Genomic DNA, 22,105 nt, shown 5'->3' on the forward strand with positions numbered 1-22,105 from the left:
TGGATTTTAGTGTACATGTTAATTTGGAAGTACTAGAAATTGGGGATGCCTCCCCAGGTTGATTTCAGACTGATTAAAAAAATCCAGACCACCAAGTCTTCCTCTAAAATCCAAAAGAAAGGAAATATCACTAGAACTAGGACAAAAGCAAGTTTAAAAATCCCAAGTGAAAATACCAGCTCAAATCAAAGACCCATCCCTTACTTCATTATATAAAAACTATTATATAAAACATTACCAGAAATATAAATCATTATAAACAATACATGTCAACACCACATCCAAGACCACTGTTTAAAGTGTTTCCAGCAGAGTTAACATTCAGTTTTAGTGGAATAGTTTTCTCCTACCTTTGTACAGCATTGTTCTGTAGTCTTTTCCTTCCCAATAGCTTATATTTACCCTGGTAAAAACATTGTACTTCTCTGGGTACTGAATTTCAAACAATACTCCTGTTTCTGGAGATGGTTTGTAATCATAGATAGAAACATTGCTCACAGGAAGGGGTTCTAAAGGATATACAAACAAAAGGAAAAGAAAGGAGGAAAGGAACAGATTAATAGGCAAACTGAGTTCAACAAACATATACACCATTAATGAAATAAATGGTTTTGCTAGGTATGGCATAGCCCTCTTAAAGCTACCTCAGGGCTTCACAGAGGTCCAGGGAAAAGCTACTCAGAATGTTGTCAAAGCCAATATTTCTGTGTCCACCCTCCCCTCAAAGTAATTTATGTTCTTGACACTTAAGCTTTAAGAGAAAAATTGCTGTATTTCCCATAAAAAATAAGGTTGACATATAGCATTTATTATTTAGAGCACTCACAGTCATCACCTCAGAAAGATCTTCATCTTTAATACTTGCCAATCATGTAAAAGTGCTGAGAGAAAAACAACAAAACACTTGAAATTGCTTGTGACTTTGGCCTAAATGTAAGCTTTTAAGATTAACTGAGAAACTTATCAGTGTAATGGCCAAAGGAAGCTGCATGAAGGAAGATTTTCTATTTTATCTATACATTCCTTTATTTCATGGGTAGTTATACAGTCCCCATTCTTACTGTGTGAGAGGGCCACCATCTTCAACATATTTATCCACATCAAACTTCTACAAAATATAGCAGAACCATGACCATTATTTAATAGATGAAGAACTGAGGTGCAGAGAAGTAAAATGGTTTACCGGAGGACACAGGGAAAGCCTGTGCACAGAAAGGAGGTAAGTGAGGCACTGACAGTTTAGTGCTTTGAACTCTGAGCCAGGTAGGCTACAAAAAGTAAGTAAAACATCCCTGTGTCCTGTGATGTGGAATCTAGACCAGTGTAGCTCCACGAGCTAAGGAAAACCATGTCAATTCACTGCAGCTGGGAGTTTGGACTGTTGCTAGAAATAAGAGAGTCACAGTTTTATTCATCCTTCTTTACCCACCAAAAGAAAAAAACCCAAAACAAAACAAAACAAGACAAAAAAACCACAACCCCCCCACCAACCTTTTTCACTTGATGGTCTCCTCAGCAAGAAAAAAATGACAGCAACCCAACTATGCATTGTTAAGAGGGACAAGAAGATATTCAAAACAAGGTTATACTGTTGGTTGAAATTTGTCATACTAACATATTTTAGTAGAGATATTTAATGTAATTATGCCTACATCCTTACAAAGATCAGCATGTTGATTTAGTTCTTGCACACTGTAGGGATCAGGCTGCAAAACTCAGGTTGTTGATTAGCATGGCCTTGGAGGAGCCATCTGAGTTCAAAGTTCTGCTGCTGTAGGCCCTGGAGAAAAACTACTAAAATATTTTTCCCCAAAGAGCATACAGTCATGATGGGCAAGAGAAAGAGCAGATGAAAGGGAAGATCAGTATCAGTATCAAAAGGGGAATTACCCCACAGAGGGTGGAATAGGTTAATCAAAGATAGAAAAGCAAGACTTTAATGTAAGAGAAAACTAAATCCCAATGGCCAGCACAGTGTTTTCACTGCAGCATTAAGTTTCCAGTGTGATGAGAAGCAGAGAAGAAAAACAACTGGGAACGAAACCACAGATGCAAACAGAATCTCTCACCAAGTCTTAAGAAGTAAGTCGCGTTGTCCCGTTTAACTTTGTCAGAGCATGGGAATGCAATGGTGTGGGACTTTTAAACTACTTCTCATGGCCAAGACACTTCATTAGCTCCGTCCAGTATATATCAGTATATTCGTACATCAACCACTTACAAATAGAAAATCCCAATCTCACAGACACTAACAGGCACTTCAGTGATGGGATCTATGAAAATCCTGCTGACATTTCACGAGAGCCTAGAAATAAATAGGAGTAAAGCAGATCACAGGAAACAAAGCCTCTTCTTTCTGCCAAGACTCTTCCCATCGCTTATTCCAAAATAAATAGTGGATCTGACTATCCACACGACCAGAGGGTTCATATCACAGCTCACACAGCACATGACAGTAGTTTAAATGTCAGTAACCATCTCTAAACAGCACAACGCTTACACACAGTCGTCTTTCATGTTAGTGGGTGTGCCCTGGGCTTTCTTCTGCTGTCTCATTCACATCTGAGGTCTTGTTTCCGAAAGAATTACTGAAACTCTCTTATGTCAGTGATTAAATTACCCCATTTATTCCTTCCTACAACAAATCAAATAAAGGATGGAAGCTATATTCATTTTTAATCCAAATGATTTTTCCTCCTGATGCTTTGATTTAATTAACCAATAATTGAATTAAGTGGTAATCACCACAGACTCTCTTTCGTGTTGTTATCTTCCACTCACTATCCTCTCCTTGCTCATGGCTGATGTTAGCAGAGTAGCATGAGTAATATAATGCAATTTAAAGATTCTTCCATTATCTTACTTCCTTTGGCACCAAATCTTCACATCAAAAGCTATTTGCACACTGTGAAATTAAAAGAACACTCAGCAGATAACCATCGTGTTCTGTTTTTCACTTACTAACTGCTCCTAGGGTTATTAAAATTAAAGAATATGTAAAATGCCACTCTTCACTATCTATATTTATAATTAAACAGTCTGGTCTTTTTAATTTTACATTTTCCAGTATTTAGGATTCAGCTTGTTACAGATTTCAGTAGTTCCCAAGAAATAACCTAAATAAGGTGCAATTATAGAATCAGAGAAATACAATACTTAGGGCTTTATAAACACTCTGTACTACATTGAAGTCATATTACAGAAGGGACCTAGACCATTTCAGTGTCCCTCTAATAGCTTGTTTAAGGTACTTCTTCACGTACAATCTCTTTATTTTTAGACTTGCAGATTATATTTTTACACACACAGATAAGCTTGCAGGATCAAGACCTAAATTTGCCTTTTTTTTCTTAGTGTCTCAGAATCTGCTGCTCCCGTAGCAACTGCTTTCCCATTTCATCTGTTTATTGGAAATTCAGCTTCTCCGTTTCTCCAGGACCTTACAGCATTTTGCATTTAGCATATAACTTGCATTACACAAGAATCAAGATAGCATAATAAATGCACCTAACATCTTCCTCAAATGCCTTGGAAAATTCTGGATGCTAAATCCTCCATTAATGCATTCAATTTGTGCCAGACACATCATTTTTCGCAATTTGGGGAAGGGGAGGAGTGGCTGGGGGTTACATTAAAAATAAGCACTATATTTCAATCCTAATATTTGTAGATTGTGTCACTCTACAGATTGAATTAATGATTTATTATTGTTGTAGCTTAGATGCAAGCACTACATATGGGTGGCTGAAATGGGACTGAGATCAACTCTCTTGCTTCTCACACTCACACCCAGATTAATCACTATTTACCTCCACATTGTGACTTTTATAAAAAAGATGCCCCATCAATGGAGTGACCTAACTCCCACAGGAGTCCCCCTTATTCACATGAAGCAGTTGTGACTTATATAATTTTCTCCCCAGGATGACACTATTTATGTATCTATATGACCAGTGGGAAAAGTCACAGCCAGGGTAAAGCTTCCATTACACTGTAAACTTTAGGATTGTTTTACCTCTTGCTGAAAGAAACCTCCTTTGAGGTTAAAAAGCTGGTTTTTTAATACTTTGGGAACATAATGTTCAAGTTATGATAGGCAGTAGAGATACCATGTGCTTATGGAAGGGAATATAAGTGAAAATCTGAACAATGATGGTATATAGTGTAATTTCTACATGGCCACATAGGATGATAAATAAAAACGTGATACAAAACTAAAAAATAATATTATCACAAGAGCAAAGGCATATCTATTTTTCTTGAACAGATTGAGGCCAGTCATTTAGATCATCCTTACAATGGAAATTACAGCAGGAAATCATATGGTTGCAGTTCTTTCTGTTTCTTTGATTGTGATAGAGAGGTTTTTTAACCTTAAAAAGAGGATAACATGATTTATTTGCTAGAGAATCCTGAGTATTAATGGACCTAGATGCTATTCTGAGTCATGTTTCAAAATTAGGGTTGCCACAGATAACCAGCCTTTTTAAAGATGTTTCATGTCATCCTTTGAGGAAGAAAAAGCAACCAACCTCTGAAGCTCCTAGTTCAACAACTTTGATCCATTAACAAGCCAGAGGAAAGGATTCAACCTGCTGAATCACTTCCTGCAGCATCTGGCACAAGGACAACTGAGCATTAACTAAGTCTAATGCCAATTACTTGCTGAGAGCTGGAGATCAGAGTCCCAGGCAGCAGGCCTGTTGGTCTCTTGAGGAGAATATTTTTTGTAGAAGACACTGAGGCAGAACTCTCCCTAAAGGGAATATATTTTACAGTGATGCATGTAAGGAATCATCAGCTTTTGAAACAATGAGACATTCACCACTCAAACCTCCGAATCATCAGCTAAAATAAAAGTCAGGCAGAGCTGCTCTTAATTACCATCAGAGATCTTCAGATCCTGGTTTCTCCAATTCCCAGCAGAGATACATTTTTCCTACAGCACACCATAGCTTTTCAGTTGACTGCTTCCCCCATTCCTTCAAATCTACAAACACTTTTGCCTTCACAACAAAAAGAAAAGTTGACTGTGAATTTGAAAAAAAAAAATTGAGGCTATATGAGTATGAGTCACCCTGGGCAGAATAAAACAGGGCTCCATAAAAAATAGAGGATGAGTGAGAATTTTAGTCACTTATATCCCAGACATGTTCTTTATTTCTCTCATAAACTACTTTGAAATCAATCAGCAATAACGTGGAACTTTCCTTCAAATTTTGGAACGCACTAAATGAATAAAAATTTTGGAGTTACTTCACTCTCCTTGAAAAGCCGAAGGTCCAAGAGAATAGGAAAGCAGGTTTGAAATAGTTGTGTTAGATACTAGAACTACTTCTAACACTGTCCAGACTGAAGACTGGAAAGAAAGTCACTTTGATAGGCACAATACAATTGCACTCATAGGAATCTGGACAGGACGGTTGTGATTCACGTGACCATTCTCGTGAAAATCATCACAGGAACCTTTAAAAGGTAGTCAGGGTTTCAGGTTCTCTCCTGTAGGTAGGTGATAACAGTCAGTCTTACCCTGTTGACCATTGCAGTCACTCCATCACAGAAGACCAGGCACAATTTGCCCTTAGTGAAGCCATGATGGCTGTCTTGGATCATGTCCTTGTGTCATGTCATATATTCATGTAGGTATGCTAACATTTGAGATTCCCATGTTAATTTGGGCCTTTTCAAAATTTATGTTCTGCTTGTCTCTTCAGGGCTTTCTCATGTTAATCAAAAGACCACAAACTATAGGGTTTCCTTGTTTAGGTCTCGTAGTCCAGATTGTTGTAATGCAAAGGATATTTGTTGCAATATGTCTTCTCAGAGCCTGTCATAGGTTTACTTGTTCTAAAAACCAAGTGGGGAATTTTTCTTTCCCCTGCATCACTGTAAAAAAAAGATGTTGAACGAGGGAGGGGGAGGGTGGTTTGGCTAGGGTGATTGACACACACAAAAGAACTAGCCAGCAGACTCACATTCCAAGCTGTTGGCCCTCAAAAGACTTGGGGGGGACAGAGACGGTGAGGGGTTTTTTGTTCTCCCCTGGGGAAACTGCAGGCACTTCACTTTTGCCCTGACTCAGAGAGGGTGTTTGTGTGAAGGGGCTCCAAAGTTCATTTTGGTTTCAGCCAGGTCATCTGGCTGCTTCTGGCCCCGGTTTGCTTTCATTTTCCTGCGCCCTGTTCTGCCCCCAGCCTGGACTTGCTCAGATTTCATGGGAGAGGCTTGGCCCTTCTGTGAAGGAACCTTTGGGGCAGGGGACCGCCCCTTCCCTCCGCAGCTCCCATGCTGGCAGTGGCCTGTGCCCGTCTACCAAGGGGGGGAAATCCCGGCCAGAGCCAGCCGCCGACAGTGTGAGTCTGTGGGAAAAGCCCTTCTTTTCCCCTTTCCCCTTTCCCTTCTTGATGAGGGGAAAGATCCCCATTTTCGGCTTCTCCCGCACACTGGGGCCCCACGCAGTGACCACCAGAGCCCAACAGTGCCTCCTGCTGACCGTGGTTAGAATTGCGCCAAAAGGCGGAAAGTACTGAACTGTTTTCTTTGTAGGGAACTTTGGGTGCAGGATTATTGTTTGGTTGTTTTTGTGTTCTCTTTTTGTTCTGCCAGTACACATATATCCTTTGATAAAGGGCTGTTATCTTTTTGTTTCTCCATACTTCCTCAGTTGGAGCCCCTTAATTTCGGATTTACAATCGCTTACTGAGAGGAGCTTGGTTTTCCTCATAACTCATCATCCTTAGCAAAACACTTCAGTCTCATTAAACTGAGACAGAGCCCAAGGGTTTTGTCAGCTTGAGCACAGCCCACATCCTTGCATTGCTTCCTGACCTGCGACATAAGAAGGATGATATGAACAGAGAGCGTGCCTTCAGCTCTTAGATAGGAAACCAGTCACATGGAATTTGAGCACAAAATAGCACTTTTTCTTCTGATTCTGTAGCAAAGCTGTGTTCAGCAAATTGGACTCAGTACTACCTACCTACAGAACTCTGTAAGGCCTTTGGCATGGTCTCACATGACATCCTTATCTCTAAACTGAAGAGATATGGATTTGAATGGTGGACTATTTGGTGGATAAGCAATTGGCTGGATAGACACTTCCAGAAAGCTGGAGCCCAGTGATGAGTGCTGTCCCTCAGGGCTCTGCCTTGGGACTGGAGCTCTTTAAGACCTTTATCAATGACATAAGACAGTGAGATTGAGTCCACCATCAGCAAGCCTGCAGCGACACAACAGAATGAAGGGATGCCCTCCAGACAGATCTGAACACACTCTAGAAGTGGGCCCATAAGAACTTTATGAAGTTCAACAAGTCCAAGTGCAAGATGCTTCACTTCAGTTGAGGCAATCCTAAACATGGCACCCTGGCTTGGATCAGAAATAGTGTTTCCAGCAGGACTAGGGCAGTGATCATGCTCCTGTACTCAGCACTGGTGATGCTGCATCTGAAATCCTGTTTTCAGTTTTTAGCCTCTCTCTGCAAGAAACACATTGAGGTGCTGGAGAGAGTCCAGAGAAGGACAATGAAGCTGGTGAAGGGTCTGGAAAACAAGTGTGATGAGGAACAGCTGAGGGAGCTGGGGTTGTTTAGCCTAGAGAGAAGGCTCAAGGGGGAGACTTTATCACTCTCTACAGCTTCCTGAAAGGAGGGTGGGAGAGTGTAGTAAGATAGGGGTCAGTCTCTTCTCCCAGGTAACAAGTAAAAGAACAAAAGGAAATGGCCTCAATGTGCACCAGGGGAGGTTTAGATTAGATATTAGGAAAAACTTCACTGAAGGGGTGATCAGGCATTAGAATAGGCTGTCCCAGGAAGTGGGTCAGTCATTTCCATCCCTGGAAGTGTTCAAAAAACATGTGGATTTGGCACTTGAAGAGACATGGGCTAGTGGGACAGTGTTAGGTTAATGGTTGAACTCGTTGATCTTAGAGGTCTTTTCCAACCTAAATGATACTATAATTCTATGTTATATATATATTTATATAATGTTATTTTATATTTTTGTATGTCCATATTTTTGCACGCATATATGTATTTATAGTTACACGTATATATCTATATATGCACAGACATGATGTATAAATATATATTTTGTTAGCTTTTAAAAGCTTTTCTGGCCAGAAACCTTTAAGGGGTAATACAAGTCTTCTCTTACACAAATGGAGTCTTCTCTTCAAAAGCTTCAACCTGTGAAGAGACATAGTCATTTCTTGCCAATTTGCTTAGATGTAGCATACTGCTGAGAGATGTGAATAGGAGAAAGGAAATGTCATCAAGATATACCATCAGAAAGCAGAGGTCTTTCATGACTCTCACCGAATTTCTAAGTAGCCAGTGTCTTTGAGGGACCTTGGTCTCGTTTTGACCTGCTCGATTTGAATACACACTGCTCAGATCTGCAGCATATGGCCAAGTTGAAAGACTGCATCTCCCTGCACAGTTTCCTTTGCAGACATCAGAACATCCCAGAAAACTGTTGTGAAAATCGAAGTACAGCCTTGGGAATAACCACATTGGCATCACTGGCTATCCTGCTTGATTTATTCTGTACCAGTGTAATGAATGGGGCCAATCTGCCACTGGTAAAGCTCTCCTGATATCAATGAACTTAGAACAGGAATTAATTTGGTCATAGAAGTTAGCTGCAATGTGCCATTATTTCAAGAGTAAGATATAGATGGAATAAATTAGATAGTTCTATTTCTTTGCATGGTTAAAATAAAACAAGAATGCTAAACAGGCTGAGAGAGCATAAGGCATGAAATAAAATATGAAACTATCCTAATTACTGTCTGCCAAAAAACATCAAGTTAATTAGTAGTCATAAAATTATGTAAAACAGGCAGTGGACAATAACAATAAGAGGAAAATAAAACCCCAAGCCAACTATCACCTCATGAATTTTTGTAGGAGAAGCCAGTGATCACTACAGGAGTTTTAAGATCTCTTTTCAAAAGCTGAAAGGTACTGAAATGCCTTAAAAAATCCCACCCTGCCACACTGTCTTTTCATTCCAAATTTACTTTCATTGCTGTAGCCTTGTGCTCCAAAAGACGAACTGTCTTAGTAGCAGAGGCTGCTACATGAGAACCAGCACTCATCACTCTGCCCGACAAAAAATATTACGCAGGAGATTGGACCCTTTCCCTTCCGAAGCTCACAATTTATTTTAATGCTCAGTAAAGCATCCTTCAATGCTGCCTGCAGGAATGTGGTTTCTTTTCCGTGAATCTGGTTGTCTTTCTGTTGAGACAAAACCAGAGAAACCCGTTGTTCCCTTTTTGTTACGCGGATTCCCCAAGCAGGGCTGGCTGACTGCCAAAATCATTGGTCCTTCAAAGGTGTGGGTGAGCAGCAGAGGCCACAGCAGGAAACCCCACGATGCTGCCAGCACACACCCACATAAGACAGGTGGTGAAAAGGGGCTTCTTTCCATCAGGAAGGACACCATCAAGATGTGGAGGAGGGAGAGAGACAAGGGATATGCCCCTTGGAGCCATCAGCCTCAAGCTTCTTCAGGAACACCTTGAGGAAATCCCCTCAACCAGAAATGGGAAGTCTGGGGCTGGCTTTGGTCGGCTTCCTTCTTCCCTCAGAGATTCCACAGAAGTGTGTATACCATCTGTCATCTTGGATCACACTTTCCCTGCTACCAGAGACCTTTCTGGGCTCTGGAAATGAAAGAGCAGAGCCCTGTTGCACAGCTGCAAATGCAGCATTCAAAACCCGCTAAAAATCCATACTGAGGCTCTTTTTTTTTTCAGTTGCATGTGACACTGGATGCTTCCATTATATTCTTTGAAGAAAACAAATGTAAAGTAGGAAATTGGATTAGAATTGTTATTTTGTATGCAAGGTTACAGCAGTCAAAGAAGAGGACATTCAGGCTGCCTACAAACCCTGAAGTTGTTCACTATGCACAGATGTTCTTGCACATATGCCTTTAGACTTTCATTATCCAACAACATGATTTTTTTTTCCCATGGTACTCTTCATGGTTGCCCTCATCACTGCACAACTTTAGCACACAAAGAAAGGCTGAAGAATATATAGGTGATGTAAAATCTCGTTAGTCCTAAATTTCAGGCACACTCAATAACATGAGTCTACTTTAGTAGGCTTTGAATGCTATTACAGTGGATGATATTTCCTCATTGAAAAAACAACAGAGGTACAAAAAATCATAATCATTCCTCAGCTGTAAACCAACTAAAACCACCCATAGATTCCCAGGTGCCATTTAGCAACAACAACAACAACAACAAAAACAACAAAAATCTGGAAATTGGTCTTGCTCCATCCAAATAAATTTTTGTCATTTTCCAGATGAAGAAATCATTTTATATTCTACAACTTGTTTTCACATTGGCACATGGAAACAGTTCTGGAGCAATCTCGGAGCCAGAAACACAGCTGGAATCACACAGAAATCTGTGCTGCTTTGCATGATGACAGAGCAAACAAAATCCCACATCTCCCCCATGAACAATGTACCTGGAGGTAGTAAGAGAGAAGCTACTACAAATATGGTCTCCATCACAAAAACCTCCAGCTGTACTGGCTGGAAACACATCATTTTGGTGACTTTTAGTACTACTTCAACATATTAGCAATCAAAGAACATTGTTATAGCATTTAAAACAGAATAAACTTCACCATGTAACAGGAGTGCTTTACATTGAAATGTCAGTCAACACTTTTCATGCCTTGTACTAGATTTTTGGAACTCCTGGTTCGAAGGATTTAGGATGAAAATCTGAAAAGGAGGTTCATCCATCACACTATTTCAGCATGTTACATCTCAGTGTTCAGGAACAGTCAGCCAGGGGAAACCTACAGGCATTCCTTTCTTCTTGCCCAGACCTTGTGAATTTTCACTCAAACCTTCTCAAGATATCTTCCCTACTATTCTTACACAGGGATGCATCCTACACACAAGCAGGACCTACTGAAAAAACCCCACAAACACACCCAACCTTCTCCACAAGAAGAACTTCTGGGGAACACCCCCCTTCCCCCAAAAAGACAAGAAACAGAAGAAAAAAAGAGTAAGGTGTTACTTACTGGTTAACACAGTGATTGATCTTGCTGACTTGGAAACCATATTTGAGTTCACTACCAAGAGAGTTACTATGTAATACAGGCCATGGTATTTGGCATTAAAAACAACAGGGGCAGGTAAAGTGCTATTGAATTCTTCGAACTGGAAAAAGTAGTTCTTGGATTCTCCGGCTATCTTCACAACATATACAGAGGACGAGCTCACCACATCAGATGCTTCCAGGGAGACAATGATACAATTGTCTTCTCGGACAGTAACTTGGAAAGGTTCTGCATTCTGCAAGACAAGAATAAAGAGTCTGCTGAAGTAAAATAAATTATTTTGCTTTCACGCATTTCCCAAAAGATCATAAGATACTCATATTATATTTGCAATAAAGTTACATTTTGTATTCCCTGAGAGAGTTTACATAAAATCCTAGCAATTATTTCAGACTACAATTCACAGTCAGCCACATAGTTCACAGGCACTTGATTATCAGGCCAGTCTCTCTGCAGCACAGGCTGGATTCTGCCACGTGCTTTCTGATGCTCTGGATACTTCATTCCTTACATCCCGAGGAACAAAGCCCCTGTCATTCTTTCCTGACAGAAGGTGAAGTGGAGCAGAAGAAAGATAAGATTGAAAAAGAGTGTCAGGGCAAGAGGATTTCCAATAAAGTCTCAAAGTCATTTAAATCCTGAAAAACATATTATTAAACCAAGACTCCTTTATCTTGCAGAAACGGGATCATATATTCCTCACTGTAATATATTCTGAAAGCCTACAACTGCAGAATAATTCTTGGCACTGACTAAGCTTTTCCAATTATGCCCATTCCAGCAAGTACCAGATGATAAGCAGCTCTCAGCACTATGTCCATAGTTTTGGCTGGTGCTTTTCACTTCCTAAGCTACAGCATTTCATTTTCAATATTTCTTTTATTAGTAGTAGAGAGAAAAGAGCAATTTAACCTTGTTTCCATGTATCATGAGCATGTTAAGTCATCGACAGCTAAAAACCCTTTCCTTTTTATTAATTTCAAATCAGCTACCAGGAGAAGTACTTGTTTCAAAACAGATTCATGGTAACTAATGAGAAGGAAAAGTTGAAGCTTACATTAAGAGTTTCGTCTTTGTTTATTAGACTGCACCACTCCTTAGAATTTTTTTAACCTCCGTGAAAACTGTAATATCTGATATTTTCAGTTCCCAACTCTACAGTATCTCTTTCCCCTTCATCTTCACAGGCTGAGCTCTCAGGGCAGGGTGGGAACCCATAGCTAGTTTGCAACTTATTCAGTCAAGTTCTTTCTGTACCAAAAAGCTCGATACTTCCTTCAGAGATTAATTCTAGCAGCCTGGCTACCTCCTGCCTTATTGTAGTTTTGTTTACTGGGGATTCTTCCAGGAGAATAATCTTTCTGGGATTTATGCTGCAGGAGCCAGGATCCCTATTTTGAAATCACACATATGGTGTTGCCAACTCCTGGCATTCAAAAAAAAAACCCCAGCAACAACAACAACAACAACAAAACTCCCACCAAGAACAAAGCATTTGTTCTAGGAGTGTAGGATTTTAAACAACAGTAGTTCATCTTTTCACATATTTATGCTGTTATCATTGGGATTTGACATTTGCAGTGTACCTAAGGCAGTATCATCCTACAGGCAAAACTATAGACTTGAGAAAAAGGACCTAAGGAAACCCACTCATCTGATCCAACATGAGGACAAGGCAACAAGTCCGGCCAAAATTGGAAAACTTCTCTAAACAGCTTCAACCCTTCAATTACAAACAGAGGCAATGCAACTTTAACTCCTGATTTGAGGTTTACTTTGATTAGTCTTTTTAAAAATTACTTTTAAGTTGTTAAAATTCTATAAGCCAATGCTATCAATGGAAGAATATTTTGGTGCAGAAGCCTGGGTAGTAGTTGACAGATGGCAGAGCAACTGCTCCAAGAGATTTACAGGGTAAGGCTACAATTATGTAAAAGCTTCCATGTGTTCTCCTTAGCCTCACCTGAATTCAACAGCCTGACCCTTGAGCAGATCAAAACACCACAGATCAAGTGGTTGTATTTTGCCTAAAATCCCAGTCTAGCATTTCAGTTCACACAGATTCAAACATGTTTAGATCCAGTCAAAAACAAGCAGAGGTTCTCTTATCCTCCCTCCTCCCCATTTTCTGTGCACTGAGGAAATGTGGAATGAATCTTACTTCAGCCCTCCTGATGTGGGAAGACAGCAAAAGAAAGCCACACAGGAACTGGCTTATCAGAAGCATGTGTGTCATTGTATCACAGAAACCAAGGCTGTCTTTGAAGACCAAGCAAGGACTCAGCAAGGTTATTTCTACATATTAAGCTTGAAGTGCATGTATAATCCCATAGAAGTCTGTGGGTTTTGACCTTCCACAGACTTGCATTTGAATGCTTCACTAAAGGAAAAAGAATGCTGTTATCTCTAAAATTACTCTGGCCTTCCCTCGGCCTTGCCACTGAACCACATGGTCCTAACTCAATGTGCCTACCTGGCTGTGAAGAGACAGCCAAAAGTGCCAAACAAAATTTATATGTGCAGCAAACAGTTCAAAGCAAGTTCCTTGTAGTTGGTTGTATTATAAATCATTTGTGATGTTAATTGAGTACAGCTGGAAATTAGGCATATAATTGCGGAGTCATAGACATTCCTAAAATATAATCTGATGCTTTCAGAGAGGGCTCATATGGGTTGTGATTTTATTCTTTGATTCCTCCATGGGTATTGCATTAACCATGTTGAAAACTGTGCTTTCATTTTTTCCCCTCTCAGTATTTTTGTGAATCCACAGCAAATACCACTGAAAAATGATTCACTAACCTTCTTGAACAGTCCTCGCACAATTGGCATAGAATGCCTCTGCTAGCTAAATAAAACCTCTCAGACAAACGCTGTGGTTACCTACGACAACATCTGACTGGGGTAAATAAATAACTTTTTCTGAGTCCTTTATGACCTTAAGCACGTGGGGACTGTGAAATAACTTCCCTCCTCCGTATCTAGATGCTCTTGAACCACTGCTGCCATGATATACAGGCATTTTTTAAGTGACATCTCTATAGTAGCTGCGTGCCTCGTCCATCCCATGCCTGTGCCCACCAGCATAATGCATCCCTCTCTTGAGTGGTACCTTTTCAGTGATTATTTGTCCCTCTTCCACATCACTGTGTGCTCACAGGTTTTAAACTGCTGCATGCATGGGACACATGGTTTGTGGGAGACATCTGTTGCTCATTGTCCATAGGCTCTTGAAAGAGCTCTTATCAATTAATTTTATCTCTAAGGTTTGGATTATAGAATGAAGTGGCAGATAAGGGATGGATAAAAAGACTTGACAATTAACGTGTCATAAGATGAAATCTCCTTTGGGATTTGAATTTGACTTTGGCAGCTTTTTAAAAGAACAGACCATTCTGGTCATCCTGTTTTCCACGTTGTACAAGGTGAGGGTTACCAGAGAGAACTGGGCTGGTGATTTTGAAAGGAAGGCTAGGAAAAAACCTGAGCATTTTTCCTAAGCACCGCTGGAAGTGACAAACGTGCCCCACTTAACTAGATTGTAAAGCCAGTGTGTCTTAAGACTGACAGCATCAGTATGGTAAATACACATTTCATTACTTCTGGTCAGCTACCTCCAGGATTTAATTTGCTGGTGTCACAGCTTGAGCGGCTGTTTCATGCCTGTGGGGAAATTTGGCAGGGCTTGTGCATTCAGAACCAAATGATTAGCTCCTACTTCCTTCCTAGTTTATTATTACAAGCTCGTGCCATGATAAAGTACTTAGAAACTGAAAAAGAAGGGGGGGAGTAAATCCCACAATGAGAAGCCTGTTCACAGTAATTTTCAGCTCAGGGATGAGTCATGCTAGTGGAATTTCCAGCCAATAACCAGGTCCCAATTAAAAAAAAAAAAAAAAGGAAAGGGAGGCAAGGAGATATACAACATGTGAAATAAACAATACTCAAAGAGTAATAGGAAAATAAATGGTGTGCAGCAGAGCTCAGGGTTCTCTTTTCAGAAGTCTATATCCTCAGTTCATTTCCTTTTAACAGAATGAGGAAGAGCTCAAAGTTGCAAAACTACTAATTTTAAGTACTCTAGCTTTTGAATGTCTCACTCTGAAACACATTGTGCCAGAACCCAATTACCAGAAGTGCAAGTAGTTACATGTTGTGCTGTCTTTAGGAGGAGCTGTGAATGCTCATCAGCTCTGTAAAATTAAAGTACTGGTGACTGCATCATGTTGTGTAATGCTAAACAAGTGGAACTAAAATCCTGAACAAATCTGACTTTTGTCAGCTCTTACAGAGTAAATCCTGCAGTATCACAGTGTTTTAAAGGGGGCATCTGAAATCCCCAAAGCTATGGGGGATCTACTTCTTAGGAATCATTATAATCACCTGCTGTATAATGCTGGACAAAAACAACATCAATGCAATTACTACAAGAAAATATTGAACACTAAATCCAGATCTCTTGGATGTGTTGGAAATACTGGTTATTTCGTGAGTGCTTCTACTACACTCATATATTTTCTTCTGGTGGCCAATAATGTTAATTTCGTTCTAAATCATATGATGATTCATTCTCACCACGATTCACCTTACTTGATTTTAGGTACTTAAATGGAATGACTAAGAGCCAGGATGACCTTTTCAGGCAGAGTACCTGTGGATTCATCTGAGATTGGAATGACTTTTGAAAGTGCACTGAAAGCCGAAGGGACTGTGGTCCCAGCCTGGCAAAATTCCTGCAGTCCTCTGTCACTGGCTGCAGCAAGTCCAAGCCTTACAACAAAGATGGATTGGCCACGATCTTGGCCTCTGCTCTAGTCTTGCAGAGGTACCTCCACAGAAAGTACCTAAGAAATAAATAGTATTGCAAAACATGTCTCTTTGGAATTGCTAACTATCATGCTTAGATCCTACAGTTCAGGTAAAAACATCCTTACAGAATTTAGGGAGTACATCCTAAGCTTTCCACACGTTGCAGTGAATTCTGGAGCAGTCATAGACTTGAGTGCCAACTCCCAGAAGAAAGGATTGTTTGAAATGGTCTTCAAGAGCCTGAACAAAGATGTTACAGCCTTGTAACAAAAAATGTAAAGACTTCTTGAAAATAAGGGTATTTATTTCTGGGGCTCTTGTTTTTATCTACGCATCTCCACAGGTTGTGTAGAGAACGTCCCTTAATAAATAGTCTTTAAAAGAAATACTCCATGGGAGAAATGCAAACCCAGATATTCAAGATTTTCCATGCAAAAAAGGAATATTTTAACAAGAGAAAAGACAGCAAAAGCAGCAGTTCTTAATAATTCATGATTTGTGATTCAGGTTAACACATCAGTTCTGGCATTCTGCTCTATGAATAGTGTCCTCAGCACTGTTGCTATTCTCGGTCTCAAGAAGCCAGTAATAACAATCTGCTGGTCATGTTTTATAAATGAGATTCAACATTTCATTGCTCTGAGGGACAGTTTTAAAGGGACAGGTATTTTTCCCATTTCTGCCCACAAATGCAGAATATGAGGGTGTTTTCTTTTATGCAAACATCATTATGGTAGGTACAGTCCACCATGTTTTGCTGTCATTCTGAAGTTAATACTCTGAAAGGAAATATTTTTTCACACAATCAACTGGTACTACAATAGCATTAAGTAAATTCCAGAATGTTGATTTCAGTAAGGCTGATATCTTTTATGTACCACATTATTAACACGTCCAACATTTAATAAATTACTGCTAAAGATATACTTCTATCCCATCTTTCTAGTGCAAACTGGAGAGGACAAAGCCCAAGCACAGACATTCAGAGACAGTGAGGCTGAAAAAGTTTAAAACTAGATTAGAACTTCACAGATGGCATTTCTCCCTATTATTGATTCTGACTACACATGTACACCCCAAATACAACACTAATTCACACCCAGGCAGATATAGTTTGGTTTCTCTCCACTCTAGATTTTTATCTTCTCCCTAGTACTAAAATTATATCAGAAAGGAAATTCTGCTGAAGAAATATATGAATTTTGTTCCTTTTCCTCATTTCAGACCTTTACAGAGCCTCTGCAATTAAAGATTAGCCATCCCTTGTGGATGTACTCAAAAACATGCCAGTTAAACCACATGCTTTAATTAAAATGCATCTTCCCTCTTGAGCCTGTGTGTGAATAACAGAAAACAAAAAAGGGCACAGAAAACACATCACATTGCCTCATCAATTCCCTTAACTCTACCAAACTGTCCCTTTTCCAGTCAACTCTAGCTCTCTGTCTTTGAGAGAAGAGCAAATTTCCGCCTGAACAAACATAAAATGATCAGAGTTGTACATATGCCAGGTGGGAGGATGAAGTCGTGTTAGGTGGCTCCTCTGTTAAATTCCAAAAAGAACAAGTTAGGGAGAATGGAAAACAAAAAAATACTTCACATATATGTTATCCTAAGAATGTACACATTCTCCATCAGTTGGGAGGAAGTGCTTTCACAGCACAGCATCTACAGGTCAAAACACACATAGCAACATTTCAGTCTGCTCTCCATCACAGAGAAAAGGGAGAACAGGTCACCTCATGATAAGGCTGAAGGAGAAGGCAGAGTGAATGAGTTAATTAATTAATCAGTTAATTAATGTAGATTTTGAATAATTTGAAATATTAACAAGAAGTCTCTCTTTCCATGGTGTGAAAGAATCTCTGAGGTGCCTTACATTTCAAAGCATCCCATAGGAGATGAAAAGGAACACTGGAAAAGATGTGTTTTGTGGATGATGAAGGACAAATTCATTCATGCTGTTTAGTGCTTCAGCTCCAAAATTGTGGATTCACCTCTGCAGATAATGAAAGTCTGTAATATAAGCCTCTGATGCTGAAACAGCTTCTGAACAACTACTGATGCTGAAAGGTGACATTAGAAAGTCATATAGAAAATTTCTGATGTTCAGCAGAACATGAAGACTGATGTTGCATCATGAGAAAACTGTGACCATGACCTATTCCATCACTGTTGTGCAGCTGAGAGGAACTGGACTGGACTGGTGTCAGCTGAACTTCATCTTACATGCTCTGGCAGAGAGTATGGGAGTAGAAACTGAACCTTGTGAGTACTACAGAAGAGAAAATGCCTTAATTTTGAATTGATAGGGTGTATATATACCCTCTTATGTACACAAGTAAACTTAAAGGCAGAATGCAATGTTTTGCCATTTCCATTATCTACAAAGACCAGAGCTGAGAGGAAGTTCTCCCCTGGAGAAAATGGAGACTAAGGTGGAAGAGAACAAGACTTTATGTTCTCTTTCCATGTCAATCTATAATAAGAGAACAGACTAGACAAAATGAATTTACTCTTTGTAAATTCCAGAATTCTAACTCCTTGTTCCGTATCTGCAGGTGATTTTAATGGGAATTAGGTACCAAGGTGCTCCCAAGTATTTTCAAAATTCTGAGACTACTAGAGAGGTTTTGAAATTTGAAATCAGAATCCATTGATAGAAAAAAAAAAATTCTGTTCCAAATCTGATTTTGTGACACAAAGAATTCAGAAGCAGATGTGGGGTACGCTGTGTCCCCATCTAAGCTGCTGACTTCACTTTGGTCTCCCTGTCACCTTAAACAACCAGTCTGCCTTATTGTAACTCATTTTTCTATCAGCCCCTGCCCCTTAAACCTCCATAAAAAAAGCTCCAAACACTTGCCACTTTCTTCAAGGGTCAGAGGAGTCATGACATGGTCAGGAAAACAGAAGTCTAAATCTAGGTCACCAGTTTTCATATTCTATGCTCAAAAATACTTATTATCTTTCTGCCCCAAGCCATAACTATAATGTGGGTATGGCTATCCCTGAAAGACTGCTTGCTCAGGTTCAACTGCAAGTTTGCTTTCAGATCCAAGTGGAACCTGATGTTCTGTACTTCAATTACTCTGGTGTTCACGTGTTCTCTAGATTGGCAAGAACTGACAAGACAACCTGCTGAGATTTTCTCTTGTTATTTATACATAGTTCCTGCAGATGAATGGGTTTTTTTGCTTAATAAAGTATTTGCTGTGCAGGTTGGGGGAGGGGGTGTTGGTGGTTGTTTTTCTTGGTGGGTTTATTTTTTGCTTTTTCCCCAACCTGTGCTCAAGAAGAGGCAAGCAGCCAGTGCCATTTCCCTGATTACTAGCGAGAGATGTAATTCTCTGTACAGCACAGGCCAATTGCAAATCCACACAGAACATTGCAGTTGTGGTTACAGCTTGATTTTCAATTCATTTCTAGCGTGGCTTTGGGCTCAGTTCAGCCATATGTACAGATCTAATAAATTCAGAGCCACATAAGAATGCTCTGTCACACGTGCTGCTCAGAAGTCATAAACACCACCAAACTCCAACACTGCAGAAACTCATAACTTGTCACTGCCACCTTCCCCTGCAGGGATAACTCCAGCAGGATTTATTTGGTCATAGTGTATCAAGCACCTGGTTTTTAGCGAAGGAAGGAAGCGAATGAGAGGAGTGAATACAAAGAGCTTAGTAAATGGGTTGGGATTCTCAGCTGTTAGAAAGTCTTTTCAAATGTGACACTGCCACCCCACCTGCCCAAAAGAAGAGACTGGCCAGGGGAGAAGGACTGCTGCTGCCTATGAGAGGGATGACAGCCCAGGTTACTGGGTGTTACATACCTTCCATGAAATACATAATTCTGCTACAATGTCCTCTCCTAGCAGCTTAATGGCTTCAACTCACTAAGCTGAATCTTCTGCAACCGTGTTTATCAGACCAGGAAAATAATAATTCCTTCTGCTTCAACTCTAATACACAGTCACCACATTTACATTTCATGGGACCCACTTGTGTGCTGTCACAAGAACTTGCTTAAATATTCTGCTTCTGTGAGTTTAACTAAGAGACTAAACATGCTGCTGCCTTCAAAGTGAGGACACCTTAATGGCACATTGGTCAGAACATTTATGCTGAGACTTCTGTACTTGGTGTGGAATTAATCTGCCTCCATTTTATCAAAATAAAAATTGTGCATATCATCTAGGCTCCTTCTGTACTATCTAGGGAGAGATGGATCTGAAGAATTTGATTTATCCACTTAGCCTTAAACAAACTGCCTTCTGCAGATGCTTTTCTCTCTCTGTGCAACTTCCATTTAAACTCCATTAAGAGTCAGATGAGACCAGAAACATCAGCTGTGTATGGTATGACAGCAGCTGCAACTCAGATTTGTAAAGCCATTTTGATGTCTTATGGCTCCTAATCTTTTTTTGTCTAAATTGATATTATAAAGTTCAAATTTTGTTTACCTATTCTCTTTTCTCAGCAGTCTAAAAGTACGTGATGGCCATGACTGAGCAAGACAAGTAATTTTTAGCACACAAAGCGTTCTACTCAGCAAAAGATGTAAGCATGTCCATAAATTTTTTGCCTATGTGACAATGGCAGGCCCTGCATACAAAGAATCAATCAGGAGGTCAAGGTCTCTTTTCTGGAGTTGCCAAAGAGTAATAAACCCCTGAAACTTCCTTCTAATTTGTTTTGCGTCTTTTATGGAGTGAGGTTGCCAAAAAGTCATTTGAAGGATAGTAAAATCTTGGTTCACTGGGTGATGCTGAGACCACTGTTCTGCAGGTCCAGTGCTCTCTTAAAAGAAATTATTAATCCCTGGTGTGGTCATGTGGTTTTTAAACTTGGCAGTTATTCAGTGGCCAAGAAGGATGCAGACAAATGGTTAGAAATACATTCATCAGCCTAATATCTTTGGCTGAGGTAGCTCAGTTATAACAGTATGGAGAGCATACAGCTTAAACTTCTATCTGGTTTGGCAGCTACATACCCTGTGAACACAGAATTTAAAGTATTAAACCTTAGCCAATAGTTTTCTTTTATATATTTCTCTTTTAATACCTGACAGAGCTTTTCCCCAGGCATGACAATGGCTAGCCAGGCAAGAGAAGGCTTAATAAGCTGAGAAAAGGCTGTGTGGAAATCTTCAATGGGAAGTCTGTTCCCTATGGTAGAATTGACTGTAAAACAAAACCATATAATTTTAGGACACTGTTACCTCATTTTAACTCAGGATTCTAAACCTTTACAGTCTCTTCTAAAATGGATGAATTTATAAACAGCATGACCTTAAATGAGTCAACATGACCTTTCCCAGACATACCCCACAGTAAATATTTACTGAGCTTTATTTCACAGGCATTAATTCATTGGTAACACAAAAAGCCTTCAGGTCACTAGATGATGCAATATATAATACTATCATTGTAACATTTAAAAATATGCATAGCTTAAAAGTGACAATGATTTTCTTTCCTACTTAACTTCTAGATATGGGTTCACCATGTGTTTGTTTATGTCATTGTTCTTCCATTTTATGAAGTATTTTTGTCACCAATAAAAGCAAAGCGTGAAGATGAAGGATGATGACACAGATTTCCCTTGGGCTTTTATTTAGTTCACAGCAAGTGGTGCTTCCATACATGAACACTGGTCATTTTGTTTTACACTAATCCAGGCAAAAAATAGTCTAGTTGTCTGACTGCCACTTGCAGGTCTTAGTATGGTCATTTCTCAATAACTGCAATGCTATTTATATAAATATTTATAATAATTTATAAATATATAAATTATAAACAAAAATTATAAATATATTTATATAAACAATGTATAAATATACATGCATATAAATATATCAAAATATATAAATAAATCTCTCTTATCAATTCCTGCACTCAAAATTCAAGCAATAAATTCATTGCCTAAGCTCTTACCCAACTCATTGACTGAACCAAAGCTTTTTGTCGTGATACTCCTATGAGCATACCAAAATACATGTGGTTCTTCTTCCACAAATGAGATGATGAAAAGTCACTAGAATCAGTTTTGTAAATGTATATAGATGTCTTAGATATAGACAGTATCTACAAGATCCTTCAAAAAAGCAGAGCTGGGCACGAATATATTTTTTTTGTAAGGCAAGTGTGCCCCTTTAAATCTCTCCACCTTCAGAGCATGGTCCCTTATGTACATA

General features: G+C 39.5%; 1 protein-coding gene across 1 annotated transcript in view; it reads right to left on the reverse strand.

Annotated features, from left to right (window-relative positions):
• The window catches only part of PTPRO (protein tyrosine phosphatase, receptor type O), a 154,848-nt gene that overhangs the window by 56,207 nt on the left and 76,536 nt on the right, over positions 1-22,105 (reverse strand). The window contains exons 2-3 of the mRNA XM_017823944.1: positions 11,063-11,336; positions 351-509 (exon numbers count right to left, since the gene is read on the reverse strand). Of these exons, the coding sequence (XP_017679433.1) occupies positions 351-509; positions 11,063-11,336 (433 nt within the window). The remainder of the gene's footprint in view (positions 1-350; positions 510-11,062; positions 11,337-22,105) is intronic.

This window comes from Lepidothrix coronata, unplaced genomic scaffold (genome assembly GCF_001604755.1).
Source record: "Lepidothrix coronata isolate B3197 unplaced genomic scaffold, Lepidothrix_coronata-1.0 Scaffold107, whole genome shotgun sequence".
NCBI lineage: Eukaryota > Metazoa > Chordata > Aves > Passeriformes > Pipridae > Lepidothrix > Lepidothrix coronata.